We start from the raw sequence: 24,106 nt of genomic DNA on the forward strand, positions 1-24,106 counted from the left end.
AGCGACCGTTTAAAACGACAATTGATCAATAAATATAATATGTTAACTATTACATACTGTTTATGTATGTTTAAAATGATACAGCACCTACTCGGTAAGCCACCTCTTTGCAGAAATTGAAAAAGCTACCGGGATTCCTTCTTAAAACATGACCTACGTTATTTATAGACTTCCGAAGAGGGACAACGCATGTCCTTACAAGAATGTAATCATTAATTCAAATTTGAGTTGCTTCCCTAAGACGAAAAATTCAGCGATTACTTCACCGTTTTCAGGTTTTACCATTTGCTTTTTCTAAAATTGAACGTAAAATACAGCAATTTATGGAATTTGTATAATTTAACACCGGTTTTTTACTTTATAATGACAAATCAATAATGTCGTCTGATAGTGCAAGGTATAATGAAAATTAAAAAAAATCCTTACAGGGCCTCATGTAAATGAGCGCGCGCGTGATGACGTAATCCCCGCATTCAACTTACAAGGTCAAAAGTGTTAACAATGTTTATAAATTTGGGTCAAATTCCTCATACTACTTACATTTGAACGCGAAAAACAGCTGATATCTGTCAAAAATGATGCCGCAATGAAACGCCATACTGTACTGATTTGTGTAAAATATTTCGTTTTGACTGCTTTTAACTGGGTGGGCGAAAAAGTGGTAGCGACCAGTGTAGTTTTTAAAGTCATACACAATATGGCGGCGATTATGCGGAAATGAATTTGAATGTTCCTTCGAACACGTTCTTCTACAAAATAACCGACCTGTATTTAGTGCTATTGCTTTAACATCAATCGAAGCAAAAATGGCATCAATGTATGCGTCTAAAAATGTTAAATTTAGATGGAGACAATCCAGAAATGAGCTGCCAGGAAGTGATCGATTTCGGACACGAAGGTACATGTACATTAGTCTGAAATAATAGACGTGTTATACGGGATTCTTCCAATCCCTAACGTCTATACGGTTTTGTGCAAAAAGCGGGGGTGTTTGAAAAATATTGAAATTGTATTAAGTGAAGTATTTTATGGTTGAAATGGATAATAAAGTAAAGATTTATATTCATATTTTACCATACAGTAGAAGTGCAAAGCTATATTGCAAAAAACAAGCATTTAATGCATTAAAACACATTATTCACCTTTTCATTAAAAGGAAAGTTGACTGACACAGACAACAATTATGCCAAGTGGAACAACTTGACCCAATCGTAATAATTCGGCCACCTCCGACAAGCTTCGAGATAATACAATCGTAACAACTCGGCCTTGGCCGAACAATCTGAACACCTCAGCCAGTATCCAACAGGGATTGACTATCTCGAAGCTTACCGAAGATGGCGAGTTGTTACAATTGATGGCCGAAATGTTCCGATTGTTGTAAAATTGTGAACTGCAGCCTTGCAGGTGCCCTTCATGTATATATTGTTATGTTTTGACAGAATGAAATGAAGAAAAAACCATCAAACTCATAATTATTTGCTTGATATTACTTTTTGGTTACGGAATTTATATAAAATAACATTATCTGGTAATATTTCTTGTTTTTATGATATGTTATAGATGCAATATGCTTTAACCCGGAATCCCGATCGGAATAACTACCCACTTTTCGTACAAAACAATTTGTACGTGAAGGATTTGCTGTATCAAAAATCGTAAAAAAATCTGTCAATGTACAATTATTTGGACTAGAAGGTACATCTCTTCGTCTAAATATTTGTACGTTGACGGACTCTTTTTACGATTAAAAAACATGTATATATATATATATATATATATATATATATATATATATATATATATATATATATATATATATATATATATATATATATATATATGGCAAATCCTTCACTACAACATCTTCATGTTACTTTCAATTCAGAGTTGATTATTCACTAAAATTATTTCGCATTTGTAATTGTTGTTTAACCTGAAACGTCTCAACCATCAAAAAAGAACATATATGCTTCAATAGTCTAAAAAAATAGACGTGTTATATGGGATTCTTCCAATCCCTTACGTCTAATCGGGTTTGTGCAAAACTGGGTGGGGGTTGAAAGATATTGAAATCGTAGTTAGATAAGTATTATATGTTTGAAATAGATATTAAAGGTTTATATTCATATTTTAGTTATTACCATGTAAGTGCAAAGATTTGTTTCACAAAACAAGCATTTAATGCATTTAAACACAACCATTTTACATCTATGTAAATCTATGCACCGCAGCCTTGCAGATGATCTTCATGTATAACAGTTTATATCATAATGTTTTGACAGTATGAAATGAAGAAAAACACTCATCAAACTCATAATAATTCGTCAGCTTTTATTTTTTGTGTACATAACTCATATTTTAGATATATATAATTATCTGACCCGGAATCCCTATCGGAATAGCTACCCACTTTTGGTACAAAAAAATTGTATGTGAAGGATATGCCATTTCAAAATTTGTAAAAAGATCAGTTAAGTTACTATTATTTGGACTAGTGCTTCAAGTGTTTGATTTATTGTCTCTATAATGTATAATGCACCTGTCAATTGTAGAGCCAAGCTGGGAGCTGCCTTAAAATCAGTTACCCAGTTAGCTCAGTTTGACAGATCTCCATGCAAGTGTTCACATGGTCATGGGTTCAAGCACCATACCAGTAGCATCTTTTCTCAAAGGTTTACTTTAGAACCCATCATCCAGGAGTAAATAATTATGATTTTTTTATTAAATATTACAGGCCATGTTCTTTTGTAAACTTTCAGATTGAGAAGTGCCTGGATACAAGGCTAGTATTGTAAACATCATCTGATACAATCAACTGGAACAAAGCTGGAATGGCTGCCTGACCTGACTTAAAAATTGGATGGCAGTACATCAGACTAGAAGATTACAAGTATTGAGGTGGACAAAATGAAACCTGAGCCTACCAAAGCTGACAGATTGCACAAGAAACACATAAATGCAGGTATTTACTGAGATATTGTAATTATTTTTTGAAACTTCCCATTCATTTAGGAAGTTCAGTTGAAACAGAGTTGGCAAAAAAAATGAACAAAGGTACATACATTTTGAATTCTAATTCAAATGAGAACTTTACTGGCCAGCACAGAATGGTAAAATGCTAGTCTACCAATATAAATGTGCCTGGTTGGAATCAGTAAAGCTGATGAATGTACTTGTACTTGTGTAGCCAGGATGTGAGTAGGTCTGCACTTGGCTGATAATGCATATCATATGTTTAAGCTGCACTCTCACAGATTGTCTGTTTTACCAACTCTTTTTTTATTTCTTGGTCTTGTAATGAATTATTTTATGCGAATTTCTGAACACTGGACATAACAGACAACTGGAAAAAGGGGATCGCTGCTTTCTTATATTAATTCAGTCAAAAAAGACAACTGAAAATATTGGAACACTGTTTTCTTATTTTAATACGGTCAAAAGATGAGGTTCTGTGCCAAAAATCTCATTATAAGTAAAGCGTTAGTAATGCTTTTAACCATAAAACCAATAGTTACAAATGTAAATATAAAAAACATGATCTTATCTTTTGTCAGCAGTCTTATTTCATCAGTTTTCATACTGCTTTTCATTAGCTTATTCCAAGCCAAAAAGTAAAAGAAGTTGTCAAAACCTTCAATCTGTGACTGAGAGTGCAGCACTCTTACAGATTGAATGTTTTGACTACTTTATTTATTTTTTGTCTTGGAACGGGCCAATTTATGTGAAAATGCATGTTAACCATTCATATAAGATTGCTGACAATAAATTTGTCAGAAAATGTTTATATATAAGTTCAAAATGTTTTATGCATTTTTCTTAAACCGTTAGTAACGCTTTAAGCCATAAAACCTTTGTTTTCGACCTGAAATATGGAAGTCTGCAATCTAATATTTTGTCAGTAGTCTTATATCACTGGTTTGCAGATATTTGAGCAAAAAAATAGGTCATTCCAAGACAAAAAATACAAAAGTTGTAAAAACAGTAAATCTGTGAGAGTGCAGCTTTAAATGACTAAATGTTTTGATTTGGCTCAATTTTCACCTAAAATCTTATAGTTTTGTGGCATCTAAATGGTTTGTTTTTAACAACATTACATGTGCATATGTATATATTTGTTCTTAAATTTGTAATTTAGATTGGAAGATTCATTCTCTGGAAAGTAGAAAAGGGCATGTTACATACTGTTGATTCTGTCTCACGTAAGGGTGACAAATGCTGTCCTTGCAATAAGCGGTGCTGCATGGATCAGATTTTAATGGCAATTTTGACAAAAAATAGTACTAATACAAGGTCTTGTATATGATTATTATTTTTCATGTACTTCAATATGTTATTCACAATATTTCTGTCTAAAATTTTGGACTAACTTTTGCAAGGTAGCCAAAAAGCTGGTGTCCTTTGCAAGAATATCAATTTTGTATGTCATATATAATCAATATCGTGCATCCCATGTATTGAAAAAATGTATCTAATGCAATGCTCTGGATGTGTTTATTTTATGTTGAAAATAAATTTTATCCAATCCAGTAAAAGTTTTAAAATATTTTGTGTTTTACCTATGTCCTTCAATTATGTGTCAGTTACGAGTCATTGCCGAATTATGTTAATAGAATATCATGTAAAAATATAAATAAACATTGCAAAATAAGTTCTTAAAGAGCCAATATTGATTGTTTGAAAGCAAATTTCTTTTTGGACTGAAATATTTTATCTTTTATGCAAGCAGAAGACATTCCTATCAACCATCGACCGTAATTTTTTAATAATAAGTTACGAGGCCATGGTATAAATGTTTGTTACATCCACATGGTGTTATATTCTGTAAAAGGATTACACATGTACATTACCATAGTACTTTCCTAAATTGGAATGGCTCTATGTAGTTTGAATTATTGATATCAAAGGTAATAATCAAGTAAGAATTGTTTTTGAAGTAATTTACGAGGCATAAGTTACGAGTCATCCTAGTTGATTATTTTCCGGTATAATGACGCAATATAGTGACGTCATATAAAGAAAACACAGTCATCCGCCATTTTTGTTATAGTTTACAGGCCGCCCAAATTTTGAACAGAAGGTATGTTTTTGTTTTATATCATAAAATTTTATTGTTAAATAATATTCAAATAATTTTGTGTACAAAATCATGTGATTGTATGTTTATTTAAAGTATGAAGTCGATGTCAGCTGCATTTTACTGTTTCATGTTTACATGTTGTATTGAAATGTTGTCCCGTAACTTAAGTCATTGTCCCGTAAATCACCCATTTTCATTGATCTTTTAATAAAGTAATATTTCATGTTTCTACATTGGTACATGTGTTAAACCCACTGATCACACCAATAAAGACAATGGTTTGTATAAAACACAGGATATTATTAAGTTTTATAAGTTTTTTAACCTTAGAAAATTTCATTGCACATTAGGGTACTCTATTTTCTAAATGACAATGTGTATTCAATGTTAATGTACTAAGAGTAAATCAGGTATGTTTTCTTAAAAAAAGATTAATTAAACATTGTCTAATGTAACAGTAAATGTGTGCAATTAAAAAGAAAATGATTATTTTAACTAAATGTCTGATATGGTCCATAAAGGGACGCTGTCCCGTAAATCACCCCCATTTGTCCCGTAACTGATTCATCTTTTTATTCCGAATTTTAGATTGATACGCACATTTTCGTTCTTTTAAACGATAGTTTAATAATCAGCTACATAATATATACATATATAAGTTATATTTAGAATATTATATTGCAAAATATTATCATAATTAATTAAGATATTTACGTATTTGAAATTGCAAACATATTTTGCTAATAAAATAATCATACACTATTTTCAGCATGACAAAGTCAAAATCACAGCGAATGAAGGAGTACAGGGCAAGGAAGAAAGCTATGTTAGGAGATGAATGGTTATGAAGAGAAAACCAGAGAGTTAAAAGTTATTTTGTGCCAGTGTCAGAACTCCCATTAAGGAAACGAGAACACAAACGCGAGCTTAACAGAAAACATGCTCGGACACACAGGAGGAAGCGAAAGATAGACACAAACTACATTGAAGGCCAAAATGACAGAGAAGAAGCTATGTTGGAACAAGAACCAAGTACCTCACAAGAACATGAAATCAGTAGCACAACTGATATTAGAACACCACTGGCAATTAAGATGCCATTTTCTTCTTATCAGAAAAGTTCAAGAGAGTCGCGCGGCCGCAAAAGAGTATCAAGGGCCCTTGCAAAACAATATAGGACAAATGAGACACTGAGAGACCAAAATGAAGACTTACAGAGAAAGCTGAATAGTGCAAGAAAGAAACTTTATAGGTTAAACAGAAGCAATTGGCAGCCCAACAGCCATCTACACCTAAAAGTAAATCAGAAAGTTTATTGCGCGAAGCAGGCATTGACCTGAGTGACCCGTCAGCATCTAAAGTCAGGCAAAAGGTGCTGTTTGCCGAATGTATTGGAAACAAGAGATGTTTGTCAAACATTATGCCCCCTGAGCGCCAAGTTGCCAGAAATATTTGGACAATTGAATGAAATATGCATGGACTGAAATGACAGCTGATTTGTCATTGGATGCATATGAGGCAGGTCATCTACTGGTCATACCTAATCTTCATGTCAAGTTTGATGACCATAGGTCCGGGAATTGTTGAGTTATCACTCGGACAAGCTTTGGTCTTCCAACAGACCGACCGACATGTGCAAAGCAATTATATAACCCCTCTGCTTCGAAGGGGGGCATAATTAAACTAGATGTTCACTGAAAACTGATACTTCAACTCATGCATTTAGTGACATATAAATTTCTACTGTCTACTATATAAGAAAATAAAATATGGACAATCAGAAAACCTTTTTTCAGCTTACAGTCACACTGACCTTGACCTTTGACCCACTGACCTCAAAATCAATAGGGTTCATCTGCTGGTCATGACCAATAAGCCTACCTAGTATGAGGTCCCTGGGTCAAAGCGTTCTCAAGTTATTGATCGGAAACCGTTTTTCATGTTACGGTCACACTGACCTTGACCTTTGACCTCAAAATCAATAGGGTTCATCTGCTGGTCATGACCAATACACCTACCAAGTATGAGGTTCCTGGGTCAAAGCGTTCTCAAGTTATTGATCGGAAACCGTTATTCATGTAAAGGTCACACTGACCTTGACCTTTGACCCACTGACCTCAAAATCAATAGGGTTCATCTGCTGGTCATGACCAATAAGCCTACCTAGTATGAGGTCCCTGGGTCAAAGCGTTCTCAAGTTATTGATCGGAAACCGTTTTTCATGTTAAGGTCACACTGACCTTGACCTTTGACCCACTGACCTCAAAATCAATAGGGTTCATCTGCTGGTCATGACCAATACACCTACCAAGTATGAGGTTCCTGGGTCAAAGCGTTCTCAAGTTATTGATCGGAAACCGTTTTTCATGTAAAGGTCACACTGACCTTGACCTTTGACCCACTGACCTCAAAATCAATAGGGTTCATCTGCTGGTGATGACCAATACACATACCAAGTATGAGGTCCCTCGGTCAAAGCGTTCTCAAGTTATTGATCGGAAACCATTTGGTATTCCGACCGACCGACCGACAGACAGACAGACCGACCGACCGACCGACCGACCGACCGACCGACATGTGCAAAACAATATACCCCACTTTTTTCAAAAGGGGGCATAATAAAATAAAGGCAGCAACACAATCGAACAGAAAACATGTTGTCATGCGCATTGCATCAGGCAAAATTATAAAGAAATATAGAATGAAATATTCGCTTGCTTCGTTGACGGGCCTTAATCGGAGAAAAATGAATGGGCTACAGAAAACCGCTTCAATTTGCAAACGAGCACGAAACAAAGTCCTTAATCAACGAGTAGAGAATGATATACAAATATTTTTAAAAAGAGATGATAACTCGCGACAACTACCTGGCAAAGCAGATGCTATAAAAGTTGGTAAAAGCAAGGTACAAAAGCGCGTTCTCAATGACTATATGTACAACCTTCACACAAAGTTTTTTTGACTGACTCAAGCTACAAGGTGTCACATGCTACGTTTTGTAGGAAGAAACCGGCTAACATAACGCATGTTAATTTCTCCGCTCGGAACGTATGTTTATGTCAAAAGCATCAAAACTTTGCATTGAAACTGTGATGTCTAAAAAATAACAAGGTCACAAGTATCACAAGCCCTGACAAGTTCATGGAAACGTTCGATAGTGAAGACAAGCTGAAAGCAATGTTGCAAAATATTAATTGCACGACCATTAAGTACCAGGAATGGAAACGAAAGAAAATGAGTGAAGGCAAGGAGCGTATGAGAGTTGTTGACATCAAGTTACCGAAAGGGGAGTTCATCAATGTAATGATAAGCACTTACAATGAGTTTGCAAAACACATTAGTAGAGTCATTGACCAATATAAGGGATTAAAACAAATGAAAGAAAAGCTTCCTGTAAACCACGTATTAGTACAGATGGACTTTTCAAAGTTTAGAAGAAATTCAGAGCGCGTATTGGAACACAACAGCCATCACCCTACACCCTACGGTAACTTACAAAAAGGCCACGGACGGAAAACTGACACACGACAGCATTGTTTTTGTCTCTTTAGTTCTTCAACACAATGCTGCTATGGTCCAAGTAATAATCCAGAAGGTGATAAAGTACATCCAGGAATCAGATAAAAGTATTAAAGGAATTCACTTCTGTACTGACTCGCCCACGAGTCAATACCGTAATAAGACAGTATTTGACATTGTAAGTCGTGTGGAAACAGAGTTTGGAATCAAAGGGTCATGGCACTATTTCGAATCAGGTCATAGGAAGAGCCCCTGTGACGGCGTTGGTGGCACGACCAAGAGGAATGCAGATAATGCAATAAAGCAGGGCAAAGTAATCATTCAAGACGCGGAGGATTTTTACAAATGGGCAATACAGACAGAAGGTCAAATCAAATACAAAAAGATATTACCAGAAGAGTTTGACCAAAGTAAGGAGGCTGTGGATACGCGAAATATAGAGCTGAAACCAGTAAAGGGAACAATGAAGTTGCACAGTGTTATTGGTGTATCACCAATGCATATCCTATCGAGGGAGACCGTTTGTGTATGTGATGAATGTTTTCAAGAGGGAGGTTTCAGTGAAAATTCACCATGTGAATGGGAGAGACATTCATTATTAAAGCCTAAAAAGAATGCAAATGCAAATGATGGTGAGTCACAGAAAAATGGTGAAATTGTATCTGATACAACAAATGAAAGCACTATCCAGAAGGAAAACCCAGAGATTGATATCAATGTAGAAGATTATGTTGTTATCGCTTATGACATGAAATACTACGCAAAAGTCACAGATATTGACAAAGAAGATGGTGAACTAGAGGTAGCATGTATGGAGTCGTGTGGTAAGACTGTAGGTCGATACAAATGGCCCAGAAACGAAGACAAGATATGGATTAATCGCCGAAGTATTTTGAAAAAGATCGCAGAGCCTGTAGCCACTGGAAAGTCTTGCAGAATTTTCAGCGTTGATGCAGAAACACTAACATTTATCAATACACAATTTTGACAAACGTTTGTCAGTTATGGGACATACAATGGCTATGCACTTATAGCGTATGCTAACAATGGACAAAAATGTTCTAGTTAAAACTGAAATTAGCATGTGAAATTGACAAGTTCATGAAAAATCTTGTGTTGTTAATGTTTAATAGTTAATTGTTCAAACCCTGTTTGTAATTGCTTACAACGCAAAATGTTATATCATGTTATGTATCTAGTCATATGTTAACCAGGTATATATAGTATGTATGTTAAACATGATACACACTAGCCTCTAGTTTAAATTTTATGTATATATATATAAATGTTTAAATTCATTATATGATGTTCAAATGAGATATCTTATTAAGATAATTTACGATACATTTTCTTGTAATTTACGGGACAATTTTTTTAAATCAAATAGAAATTGATTGTTTATTGACAACATAATCCATGTTTAACATGTTAAAATGAAATGATTTGATGTATCAAAAAAAGCTACTGATATGATTTAAACATGTTTGTTTGATTTATTATTGTTATGTTACAGTTAGATTTTCAAATTAAAATTAGAAAAATAGAATAAACGAGTTCGTTTTTTTGCCAATTTCAACAAAATACACAATAAATAAACATAAAGTATATTGATTCATTTCAGAATATATATCTAGTTTCAGAATTTGACACAAAATGACACTCATTTAATAAGTAACAGTGGTTTAACTTTGTACTTGTTTTTTGAAGGTGTGACTCGAAAATTACTGCAAGAAACTCGACAGTGGCTATCTTAAAATGGCTATATATTTAGTTTCAGAACACTTGTACTCATAAAATTTTGCCAAATGATCCGATATATACTTATTATCATTGCAAGCAATACAGATAATGTAAATACTGTTTTTGAAATTTTGACATTTTGCTGTATGCTATTGTCACCTTTAAGTGAGACTGAGTCTGTTATCACTGCCATGACAGAAACCATATTGAGGAGCTGGTCCACCTGTAGGAAGAATTGCGCTATTGGTTGGAACAGCACTATTACCCAGCCATACACCAGCACTTAGTTTGTCATAGGGAGCATTTCTGAGCAGTTATGGAGACCACTAACTATGCAGGTATGTCATAATCAAAATCTTGGTTTATATATTTTTTTATAATTTAGCATCTGTTGAGAAGAAATTTATTTCTAGATTGAAGGCACACACTATAGATTGATGCCCAAAAATATATTTCTTATTTTAATGCATTATCATGTCTAACTCATTTGACTTAAATGATCAAAGCAAAAGAAATGCAAATGATTAATCTGCAGATATACAAATGTAAGCTTTTTTAACTGGGGAAATTGTTGCCACTTGTCTATTAATTAAAGAACACATTTATAATTAATAATGTTTAATCTGTACACAAATCATATGCCTTCTTTGTTTTAACCATCAATGTCAAAGAGTCCAGCATGATAATGCATTAAATTGAAAAAAATGCATTAATTTATATGAACCCTTTAAAACAAAGACATTTCCTAAATCCAATAAAAAATTTGAATATTGATGCAGAGTTCAGTTAGAATATAATACAACTTTTTTTGCAGTTGTTGCAGTGAAACTTGCACCAGTGTGTTTTCTGTGGAGATAAAGAGATAGTGTCCAGCAATGAAGACCCAACTCAAGATCTGACCTTGTAAGGCCAATATGAAATAACTGTGGGAAAATGGGAAAAACCTGCAGTCAGGAATGCACGGAAATCATCAAAAGAACAGTGTTAAATTAATCTTGAATAACTTGACATTTATTTTGTTTGACATATTTATTCATGGTGCAGTGAAAACATTCTTTTTTTCTCATGGTTATTTAAATTTAGAATTGATAGGAGGGAACATCACTATGTAGTTTCATGTTCATAGTCAGATCAAAACCCATGTACATGCCCAAATGAGCATTCGAAAATATCAAAATGGTACTTGTTGTATGTAGTGTAAGTTAATTAACATAATAAACAAAAATATTTAATCAATTTCAATTTATTATGCCCCTTTCAAAGAAGAGGAGTATATTGCTTTGCACATGTTGGCCGCTACGTCCGTCTGTCTGACAGTAGACCAAAGCTTTTCCGGGTGATAACTCTACAATTCCTAGACCTATTGTCAAACTTGACATGAAAGTTTGGTTTAACCAGTAGATGACCCCTTTTGATTTTAGGGGTAATATGGTCAAAGGTCACAGTGACCTTGAACAGGAAGGTGTCAAACCATACATCTGACTGATAAGTTGACAATGCCTGCACCTATGGCCCTCAAACTCAACATGGAGGCTAAGTCTGACTATTAGAAGATCCTATTGATTTAAGGGGTCATTGGGTCAAAAGTCAAGGTCACAGTGACCTTGAATGCTAAAAGGTTGTACTAATAATGACTGGACAAAGCCTGCACCCATGGCCCTTGAACAACTTGACTTTGGGGTTGGGCCTGACCAGTAGGTGAGCCCTATTGATTTGTCACAGACCATTGAACGCAAAAAGCTTGCCTGTGTGACAACTCGACAAAGTCTGCACCCATGGCCTTCAAACTTGAAATTTAGGTTTGGGGTGACCAGCAGATGACCCCTTTGGATTTGGAGGTCAAGGTCACATCTCCAATATTGGTCATTAAAACTATGTCATTTACTTATTCCCTGCTGCTAAGAGGATACATGTTTATCAGCAAATATCAGCCATCATCTGAATATGAGTGAAAACTGTACCAACTACCCTCATACTTTGAATAGCATAATCTTAAAACTGCCTCAAAGGCATCTTTTGTCAATGAAAAACCAGCTGTCATTTCGGTCCATGCATATTTCATTCAATTGTCCAGATATTCTTGACAACATGGCGCTAATTAATGCTGCAGGTTTGACAATTTTTTCTTCAGCACCATGCAGATTTATTAACACTTATAATAAAAAAAAACTAGAAAACAAATTTTAAAGATATTAGTTTTTTTCATCATATGATGCACAGCACCATGCAGATTTGTTTTCACTTTTATATCAAAGAAAGTAACTCGAGCACAAATTTTGTAGATATGTGGACTCTGTTGATAGAAGTTCTGGGAGGCATTTTTAGGCTTGAAAGAGCATCATTTTAAAGTTATATTTTATTATGTCCCTTGAATCTTGGGTATAGTTTGTATTGTATTTGCATTTTAAAGTCATTGGCTTCAACAGACCCTAATGAAATGAAGGAATGTAATTGCTTACTGAAACTGTTATAAGCGACGTCATAAATTGAAGCAATTTAACATAATGAATATGCATTTAACTAATTTAAAGCGGTTCAAAATTAGGAAATTTGAATTAAGAATCTTGTAGGCCATTGGATACATGATTAAGTAGGGCCAATATATTTGTGCTTATTATAATCACATTTATCCTTCTTCATCTACCTTAAAGAGTGTTCATCATTTGTATGAAATCATTTGATCACGTTTCATTTGAAAGAACTTTGCGGTAGTGTTTGCTTGCTTCAGTTACGTCACCGACAGTCTTACAGCGCTTTCAGCGCTTTGATTAACCTTTGTTACCACTACCCAATGTTACATAACAGATACCTTATTATTTTCTTTATATCTCTATGTAACACAGGTGACCCTCGTGGCCGGGCCATTTTTTAACCTAGTGGTATAATTTCAACAATCTTGGTAGAGGAACATTTGACAATGCTACACACCAAACATATAAGCTTAATATTTGTTCTCAAAACTGTACACATGAATACAAATTTCAAAGCTGTAGCTTCAAAATAAGAAAGAAGGTCAACAGATTACCTGTCAATGTCAATATTGATATTTTGCTTGCAAAACTGTACACATGGTCTAAATTTCATTGCAGTAGCTTCAACAAGAGCTGTCACAGACAGCGCGCTGGACTATTCTGACGCTTTTCAGTGTAAGGATTAAAAAGATTGGGCGAAACATGCATGGATCACTGTAAAATAAACATGATGGCCCTAAAACGCTCACCTAATCAAAGGGCCACAACTCTGTGATAAAGCATTAATAAAAATGTTGCAACTTTAAACATATCTTTACTGATGATGATGACTTGTTTTATACTTGTAAAGGGTCATTCAATGAAGCTACCTGTAAATTCTAATTAAATTTGACCCGATAGTTTCAGAGATTTTTTTTAAAGCAACACAGTAAGTCGGCCATTTGTTGTTGTTGATCAATCTCAATGCCTTGTTATATTTTTGAAAAGGGTCATGCAATGAAGCTTCTTGTAAAGTTTCAGTGTGTTTGGCCTGGTTGTTTCAGAGGAGATGGTTTTAAAGTAAAACAGGAAGTTGGCCATTTTGTTGTTGTTGTTGATCAATCGCGAACCCTTGATGTATTTTTGTAGAAGGTTACCCAAGGAAGCTTCCTGTAAAGTTTCATTTAATTTGGACTGGTAGTTTAAGAGGAGATGTTTTTTAAAACAAAACAGAAAGTCAGCCATTTTGTTGTTATTTCTGTTGTTGTTGATCAAACGTGACCCCTTGTTGTATTTTTGTAGAGGGTCAACCAAGGAAGCTTCCTGTAAAGTTTCATTGAATTTGGACAGGTAGTTTCAGGGGAGATGTTTTTAAAGCAAAACAGGAAGTTGGCCATTTTGTTATTGTTGATCAATCGTGACCCCTTGTTGTATTTTTGTAGAGGGTCAACCAAGGAAGCTTCCTGTAAAGTTTCATTGAATTTGGACTGGTAGTTTCAGGGGAGATGTTTTTAAAGCAAAACAGGAAGTTGGCCTTTTTGTTATTGTTGATCAATCATGACTCTTGTTGTATTTTTGAAGAGGGTCACCCAAGGAAGCTTCCTGTAAAGTTTAATTGAATTTTGACTGGTAGTTTCAGAGGATATGCTTTTTAAAGCAAAACAGGAAGTCGGCCATTTTGTTGTTGTTGCTGTTGTTAATCAATCGTGACCACTTGTTGTATTTTTGAAGAGGGTCACCCAAGGAAGCTTCCTGTTAAGTTTAATTATACCCCACAAACGAAGTTTGAGGGGGTATATAGGAGTGAGCTTGTCGGTCGGTCGGTCAGTCTGTCGGTTTTCATGATTTCTGGACGATAACTCATGAAAGGCTAGACAGAAATTTTTTTTGGTACACAGGTGTAACATCAGAAGATACAGGTCAAGTTCGATATTGGGGCTGGTGGGGCCAAGGTCAAGGTCACTGTTACTAAAAAAAGAAAAACGGTTTCCGGACAATAACTCATGAAAGGCTAGACGGATTTGAACAATTTTTGGTACACAGGTGTAACATCAGAAGATACAGATCAAGTTAGTGAGCTTGTCAGTCGGTCGGTCGGTCGGTCGGCCGGCCGGTCGGTCGGCCGGTCGTTTTTCATGGTTTCCGGACGATAACTCATGAAAGGCTCGACAGATTTAAAAAAAAATTGATACACAGGTGTAACATCAGAAGATACAGGTCAAATTCGATATTGGGGCTGGTGGGGCCAAGGTCAAGGTCACTGTTACTAAAAATAGAAAAAACGGTTTCCGGACGATAACTCATGAAAGGCTTGACAGATTTGAAAAAAATTTGGTACACAGGTGTAACATCAGAAGATACAGGTCAAGTTTGATATTGGGGCTGGTGGGGCCAAGGTCAAGGTCACTGTTACTAAAAAAAGAAAAACGGTTTCTGGACGATAACTCATGAAAGGGTAAACAGATTTGAACAATTTTTGGTGCACAGGTGTAACATCAGAAGATACAGATCAAGTTCGATATTGGGCTGGTGGGGTCAAAGTCACTGTAACTAAAAATAGAAAAATGGTTTCCGGACGATAAAGAAGATGCAGTGTGCAGTAACCTTGGAGTAATGGGCCCTTTCAAAGGAATGGTTTGCCATTCCTGTGTCCAGGCGGCATTTGGGGGTATTCGTCACTCCTGTGACAGCTCTAGTTGAATTTTGACTGGTAGTTTCAGAGGATATGCTTTTTAAAGCAAAACAGGAAGTCGGCCATTTTGTAGTTGTTGCTGTTGTTAATCAATCAATTGTTGTATTTTTGTAGAGGGACACTCAAGGAAGCTTCCCGTGAAATTTCATTGAATTTGGCCAGGTAGTTTCAAATGAGATGTTTTTTAAGCAATTGTTGAGCTCTGGTGAGCTAAAAAGGGGAATCATTTGAATTTAATGCAAACTAGAGTTATCTTACTTGGTTGTTGTCTAACTTGGTTATTTAAGTAGGCTGGATGGTTGAGTACCATTGTATAAAGTCTCAATGCAATACATCAATAAGTTGCTGAGTTATTAACCTATGTGTGCTTACATGCAAAACCTTAACCAGAATTTCTGTGTCAAATAATTGCATTAAATTCAAATAAGTGTTATCTTCATTAATTTAGTAAGTTAGATAGTTAGGAATACATATCAAAAGTTTCAATGCAATACATGATGTATTTACTGAGATAATGATTTAAAGGTGCTTACATGCAAAACCTTTACCAAGGTTTGATGCCAACGCCGACGCTTGGGTGAGTAGTATAGCTCTCCCTATTCTTCGAATAGTAGAGCTAAAAATTAAAAACATTTCACATGGTACAAATTTCCTTGCTGTGGCTTAATTATAAGAAAGTATGTCAAATGTTCACATTCAAGGTCATCCAAAGACAACATTAATATTTGGTTGCAAAACAGTAAACATGGTCCAAATTCCATTGCTGTAACTTCAAAAAAAGAATGTCTGCCAAAAGGTCACAGTCAAGCTAATCCAAGCACAACACATTGATTATTTGTATTCAAAACTGCACCATGGTACAAATTTCATTGTTGCTGCTTCAGAAATAAGAAATTAGGTAAAAAAGTCACAGTCAAGGTCATCTGAGGACAACATTAATATTTTGTTTCAAAACTGTACACATGGTATTTTCATTGCTGGAGCTTCAAAAATAAGAAAGTATGTCAAAAGGTCACAGTCAAGGTCACAGTCAAGGTCGTCCAAGCACAACATTGATACTTGTTTTCATAACTGTGCACACAGTTCAAATTTGCTGTAGCTTCAAAAATAGGTCAACAGGGGTGGGGCCAGCTTTGACCCCAGGGCATTATCAATGCTACATAAACGTCTGGGCCTAGCAGTATTAGACAAGAAGATTTCAAAGATATTCCAGTATAAGTCTACAGAAAACTTGTGAACCGGGGCATGATTTGATTTGACCCCAGGACAAAATTTGATGTTCACAAGCAATTGTGTACAGACAGACAGACACATGAAGGACGGACACTGCGCACTCCAATAGCTCTTCTAGCCTTTGGCCAATCAAGCAACCCTCTTAAACTGAAAGGACTTGTTACAGTTAACAATTAATTGTCTATAATTGTATACAATACAAAAAAGTCATATTCTTATGAATCAATATTTAATCAAGATTTTAAAAGCCTTCCAGCTATTCAAAATGAATAAGAACCAACACATTTCAAATTTACAAAAAATATTTCATTTACACTACCCCCCAACATACACAGCCTAGTTTCTTCAATTAAACATGTATTAAATTCATGTTTATATAAGCAAATTCTTTGAAATTGAAATGCCCCGCCAGATAAGGCAAAGTTGATGGCATGGAAATGACGTGTTGGTAAAATATTCCAACCAAAATTCCAATACGACTGCAGAGTGATGGGCTCTTTTGAACAGATATGATGTGTAACCAACTGTTTGAACTAAAATAATATTTTATATTGCATTTAGATTTGACCTAGATTTTGAAACCATGTTAACCAGTTTCAAACTTATAAAAGATTTCATCAAGGCAAACATTCTGTTTAGTTACATGAAGAATGGACCAGAAATTTGCAGAAATATAGCCTCTAGAGTGTTTCCAATGGTTTTCTCTCGATTGGACCTAGTGACCTTGTTTTGGACCCAATGGACCTAGTTTCATACTGAGCCAAGATTTCATTGAGGAAAATTTGAATAAGTTTCAAGAAGATTCAAGGGGACATATTGCCTCTGTTTATCATAAGTTTTTTGGAAACAATGCCTGACCAATCAATCAATACCAATATCAGGTTCAAGACATGTTTGAAAGAATTGACCATGTGACATGGTGTCTGACCTCATGTGACCCAGTTTCAAACTTGTCATTAATTTTATCAAGGAAAATATTCTGATTATATTCCATAAATATTGGACCAGACATATTGTCTCCAGAAAGTTTTTTTCTAAATTTTGACCTAGTGACGTAGTTTTTGACCCCATGTGGCCCACTTTTAAAATATGGCGAGATTTTATCAAGGAAAATATACTGTCCAAGTTTAAACATAATCTGAGCAATCAATATCATGACATGGTTCCAGACAAAGAAAAAACTAAGACTTGACCTAGTGACCTTATTTTTTATCACATGTGACCCAAGTTTTAAATAGTCCAAGAGTTCATCAAATGGTAACATTTTGATTAAGTTTAATGAATAGTTGACCAAAAATATTGCCTCTAGTGTGTCTCAAATATTTTTCTAACATTAGACCTTGTGACCAGATTTTTTACTCCATGAGACCCAATTTCACAAGCAATTGGAACTTGATCAAGGGGAACATTTTGACCAAGTTTGAACTTAATCTTATCAATCCTTACCAAGATCTGGTTCTGATAATATGGTTCCAGACAAAAAATCTAAGATTTGACCAAGTGCCTTATTTTTTACACCACTTTACCTTGTTTCAAATTTAATATCTCTAGTGTGTTCCACATTTATTTTTCCTAGTAACCTAATTTTTGTTAAGTGCATTTAATGAACGGTATAGAAGTTTTTTTATTAAAATCCCATCTTGCCCTTAACTTTTACAGGGGCCATAACTTGTATTAAGGATATAGAGTTATGTAACCTCATTGTGTGATGGTCCTGAACAAATGTGTGAAGTATTAAGTCAATTGAACAAAGGATATAGAAGTTATTAATAAATATTCCAACTTGCCCTAAAACTTTAACCTAAGTTCCATAGTCAATCAGGGGCCATAATCTGTGTATAAAGAATAATATGGAGTTATCTAACCTCATCATGTGATAGCCCTGAACAACTGCGTGAAGTATTAAGTCGATTGAATGTAGGGTATTGGACTTATAAGTGAAAATCCCAACTTGCCCTAAACTTTAACCGGACGCAGACTCCAACGCCGACGCTGGGGCAAGTAGTATAGCCCACCTATTCTTTGAATAGTCAAGCTAAAAAAGAAAATTGTCAAGAACTAACTTAATATTGATATCGTTGTGTACAATGCATTGAATCTTAATTACTGATGTATCTATCACATCATTTACCACACATGTACCTTGAAGTTTTTGAGTATTTTTCCAATTCTAAAATTTACTAGGTCTGCCTACCATATAAATCGCATTTAGTTTAAAAATGGCTTCGGTATATGTATCTGTACTAATCTCATGACTTTCACATGCTATATATACACACAATAAAAACTGGGATACCATCATGCGCTATTTTTAAACGAATCAACTCAGCCAACGACAAAATATTCTTTTAATCATGTAAAGTGATATATTAGCGGCCTAATACTAACTCGCATTGATAATTCTAGGCTTGGTTTGTGGAAATTCTAAATTTGTTGAAATGAGTGAACCCTGGGAAGGTGCTAGTTTTGACACCAGGGATATTATTTGAACAAACTTCGTAGAAGACCACCAGACAATGTTACACACCAAAAACAGTAAAACTGCAGTCGGACGAACAGGCAGATTGTTCAGAAACCTGTGGTCAGTCGAGGTGGAAGCTTAGTCCTTCTATTGTCGTATAAAATATACTGACGCTGGATCGAAACCTATAAGAGTCGAGGAGTCAAGCAACATTGACAGTCCCAAATACACAAATCATGCGCAAAAGCTTATGATAACCTCATGGTCATAATTTCACACATTTTCCAAAAAGTGTGACCCTTAATAATCAAACAAATGGCAGGTTTAAAATTTTCCAAAGTTGTAAAAATTGCAATGACAGATGAAAGGGAATTCAAGGTGTGAAAAACAGATTATCACCATTTATGCATGTCCGCTAATACTTGATAAGGGCGTTTGAGAAGATAATTGTGAAAAGTTAATAACGATAATTTAATCATATTCTTATGTTGTTTGTTTAGAAGATGTGTTTTCTTTTTTAAAAACAAACTTCGCTATTTATTCATTTGTTGGTTTTTTCTTTTACATTTTCGCATTAAGTATACGACAGATTTTGCAAATATGAGCGATTTCCACAACGCAATACATTATCAGTGCCGAAGTAAACTGACAACTTCAAACTTTGAAAATACATTGTAAGACATTTCATAACAGACTTACATGAAAACTTGGGTCGTTCGAAACATCGGATCACTCAAGGTTTTAGCTTGGTCCTCGTGCGATCATAATTTTACTGTTACCCTAAACTCTAGGCTTCATGGTTTTTGTTAAGAAGATTTACCAAGATTTTTCTTTTGGTTGCCATAGCAATCATAGTTCTACATGGAATTCATTTCTTTGAACAATTTTGAAAGGGCACCAACCAAGGAAAATCTCTGTGAGTTTCATAAAAAATTGTCCAAGGGGTTAAGGGGAAAAGATGTTTATAAGCAATTGTGGCACTGGACAACAGACGCCGGACAGAGACCAATCACAATCAGTTATAAAAACACAAAACAAAAATCTTTCACCCATTATGTACATTACTATAGGCAAAAACATAAACAAGAGCTGTCGTAAGACAGCGCGCTCGACTACGCCGCTTTGACTTAGAAGTGATAACAATACTATGTAATATGTGCCTGGTATTATAATACAAAACCAGGTATTTAATGAGTGGCAGAAGAGATTCAGTTTCAACTGCTTTCTTCTACTTTGTGTAGCAGTGACCTTGATCCTAGGGGTCCCAAACACAATCCCATCGAAGTCCTCCATAAACACTTCCTACATATCAAGTTTGGTCACAGTATGTCAACCATAACTAAAGTTATTTAGTACCAAACAGTAATCTATTTTAGTCACAGTGACCTTGATCCTAGGGGGCCAAAAGGCAATCCAATGAAAGCTCTGAATAAACTTCTCCTATATACCAAGTTTGGTCACACTATGTCAGCCCTTACTTGAGGTTTCAGTACTAACCATATTTCTATTTTTAGCAACAGTGACCTTGACCTAGACCATTACTCTCGGGCCCAAAACACAATCTCATGAACGGTCTCTATAAACTCTTCCTATATACCAAGTTTGGTCACAAGACACTTTTTATTATTATACAAGTTATTCAATACCAACCATACCAACCATTTTTCTATTATTATTAACTTTGACCTTGACCTTGATCAAATGCATTCCTATGAAAGGTCTCCATAAACTCATCGTATATACCAAGTTTGATCACTTTATGTCAAACCTAGCTTAAATTATTTTATACATAAGGTGACTTTGACATCACCCTCCCACCAGCCCGCCCGAACAATGACGAAAGTCATTCTAATAGATTTTTTTTTCTTTATAAAAACCTGGAATATAAAAATGTTCCTATCTTAAGGAATTATAAGAAAAAAAATCAATCAAGGCCCATAATTTGTATTTAGGGTTAAAATGTAGTTATGTGACCTTATTGTAAGATGGTCATTCCATAGTCAATCAGGGGCCATAATTTGTATAAAGGATAATATGGAGTTATCTAACCTCATTATATGATGGCCCTGAACAACTGTGTGAAGTATTAAGTGAATTAAATGAAGGGTATTGAAGTTATAAGTGAAAATCCCAACTTGCCCTAAAACTTTAACCGGACTCCGACACCGACGCCGACGCCGGGGCGAGTAGTAAAGTCCTCTTTATTCTTCAAATAGTCGAGCTAAACATATAAACTATGTTGCTGATGTTTGTGAAATGATACATATTTTATAATTTTATCTTATTGAGGAGGATTTAATAATTTTACCTGCTTATTTATTGCCATGCCAATGGAAATGCATGTGTGTGGAACTCTGAAAACATATAGTATTAACAATATTGACTTCCATGTAATCATTTGAGTAAGGACTGCAAATGCTTGGACAAGGGGCATAACTTTACCATTATTTGAGAAAGAGTTACCTTTGCTTCAAGCGTGCATTTTTCATTATTTATGTCAAGTTTTGCTCAACTCCAATTTACATTATTTGGGCTCAACTGAAAATGCAATAACACAATGTGTGGTGGTTATGTATTCAAGAATTTAATTTACAAGTCAATATAATAAACTACACAAAAGTTCAATTACACGCATGTCCTCATACAAGGCCTCAATTTTGATGAAATCATGGACTTGCTATATTGATACAATGTACATCCGTCTACTCCAAAGGAAATTGTGACGCAACTACATGAATATGTTACCAGAAAATCACCCAAATGTGTTAAGCACTCGATAATGCAAAGGCCATAACTCAACAAGAGCTGTCACAGTATGTGACAAATGCCCCCAAATGTCACATTGACCTGTGAACAGGGCATATAAAATTTAGGAACCTCAATCGGTCCAAACCAGGCGACCCCCCCCCCCAAAAAAAAAAATTGCCACCCCCCCCCCCCCCCCTCCAAAAAAAAACCTGTTCAAAAGTCTGATTACATAGAAATGTCACACATGTTCGGGATGTGTATTCTGTCAATATTTTTTTTGCGATGTGGCAATTTGTAAGATGGCTCTAGAACCGTCATCAAATAGTAATTGATACAAACTTAATTTCAAATGACATTCTCATCGAGTTCTGCGGCGTTTCTAACAAGAAACGCTGCAATCATAAATAACTGCGGCCGTTGGGAAGCGGTCAGATGACAAAAAGTGACCCGGCATTATGATTTATTTGCGTAATCCTACAACAGTGGGTCAACATTCAACTGATAATCTTGAATAATCATATATATATCATATATTCTGGCTATAAGATTGATATCGACAACAAATTTTTCACAACAGTGTATTAAAATGACGTAAGCGACGCACTCAGCTTTCAGAATCTGTAGTTAATTAAGCATGTCGCTGTCGATATCCTATAGAACAAGGTTAATAAATTCGGAAATTTTATGTTTTCCCGGATTAACAATGACAATTGTATTTGATCGACAACAAAGCAGATTGCTATGTGAAAATATGGATTGATTTTAACACCTAAGCAGGATAGCTGCAAGCGCATTATTTACACATGATTTGTTTGTGTCTTCTGCGACCTAATGCTACACGTGATTGAACCAATTGCAACCGTCTTGCTAATTAACAGATATTGAGTGTTCAGCCTAGTGGAAAAAGCAGCTTGTCTGATGGGAACTAGGACACTTTTATTGGGGGTAATTTTGAATGAGTGAATGACCCAAGAATGTATGTGTATTACAATTTCTACAATGTTTACTGACTTCTGGACCGAAATTGTTATTTTTTCGACACTTTGAAACTGAAAATATAAATAAATATGGTCAAGACAAGAACATAATACATGGGTCGGTGTGTGAGAATACTGGCGAAATCCTTTTTCTATGAGCGCCTGGCATTTTCGATGCATTGGACGGGCTATCGCATTTTGGTTGAAATCACCAGATATAACAATTGACGGTTGATTTTCTTTGATCTGTATCTGGTTTATTTGATCTAGCAGGACAGTTTCCAGGTGCACATTCGAATTTCCTGATTTCACAACATGAAACTAGATGTACTAAGTAAAACCATAGAGGGGGTTCTTAGTGCACCACATGTCGCCTAAATGTGCCAAAAAACTTTACCATGGTGTTGAAAATCTTGTATACTTGACAACAATACAGAGTTGGTCTTGCAAATGTGACATTGCCTTAACCTTATGTGTCAAATACATGTGGCAAGTTATTTTAAATTGCCTCTGAACATACCTGAAAATACAACCCATACTTGACAACCTACACTCTTTAATGTCCTTCTATTCAGCATACCATTGTGAATAAACACTAAGTGTATCTTTCACATTAGAGGTAAAGACATGGGTCTTGCACGTGACACGTTGTCTTGGTGTGTCAAACACATGTGGCAAGTTATTTTAAAATCTGTCCATACAAGAAAAAGTTACAGCCCCGACACTGCAACCTATACTCTATGTACAGCCCGGACATGACAACCTATACTCTATGTCCTTATATGCGGCATTCCATTGTGAATAAACACCTTAGTTCGACCTTGACCTTAGAGGTAGGGACACAGGTCTTGCACGCGACACATCGCTTGGTATGTCAAACACATGTGGCAACTTATTTTAAAATCTGTCCATACAAGAGAAAGTTACAGCCCGGACACGACAATCTATACTCTATGTCCTTATATGCAGCATTCCATTGTGATTAAACACTAAGTGAGACCTTGACCTTAGAGATAAGGAAACAGGTCATGCACGTGACACGTCGTCTTGGTATTTCGAAACAGATGTGGCAAGTCATTTTAAAATCTGTCCATACAAGAGAAAGTAACAGCCCAGACATGACAACCTATACTCTATGTCCTAATATGCACCATTCCATTGTGAATATATACACCTCAGTGTGACCTTGACCATTCGTATTTCCTG

At 35.3% G+C, this 24,106-nt stretch overlaps 1 protein-coding gene and 2 long non-coding RNA genes across 3 annotated transcripts in view; 2 read left to right on the top strand and 1 right to left on the bottom strand.

Annotated features, from left to right (window-relative positions):
- Window positions 1–21,576, bottom strand: part of LOC128244983 (inositol monophosphatase 1-like) — a 38,663-nt gene extending 17,087 nt beyond the window's left edge. Inside the window, exon 1 of the mRNA XM_052963163.1 lies at window positions 21,484–21,576. Within this exon, the coding sequence (XP_052819123.1) occupies window positions 21,484–21,573 (90 nt within the window). The 5' untranslated portion in view covers window positions 21,574–21,576. The remainder of the gene's footprint in view (window positions 1–21,483) is intronic.
- LOC128244985 (uncharacterized) lies at window positions 708–10,573 on the top strand. The gene is made up of 3 exons (XR_008263024.1): window positions 708–898; window positions 2,763–2,965; window positions 10,538–10,573. It is a non-coding gene; the product is annotated as an uncharacterized LOC128244985 (long non-coding RNA).
- LOC128244984 (uncharacterized) lies at window positions 10,577–11,575 on the top strand. The gene is made up of 2 exons (XR_008263023.1): window positions 10,577–10,677; window positions 11,154–11,575. It is a non-coding gene; the product is annotated as an uncharacterized LOC128244984 (long non-coding RNA).
- Window positions 21,577–24,106: the final 2,530 nt, after the last annotated feature.

This window comes from Mya arenaria, chromosome 8, assembly GCF_026914265.1.
Source record: "Mya arenaria isolate MELC-2E11 chromosome 8, ASM2691426v1".
Taxonomy (NCBI): Eukaryota; Metazoa; Mollusca; class Bivalvia; order Myida; family Myidae; genus Mya; species Mya arenaria.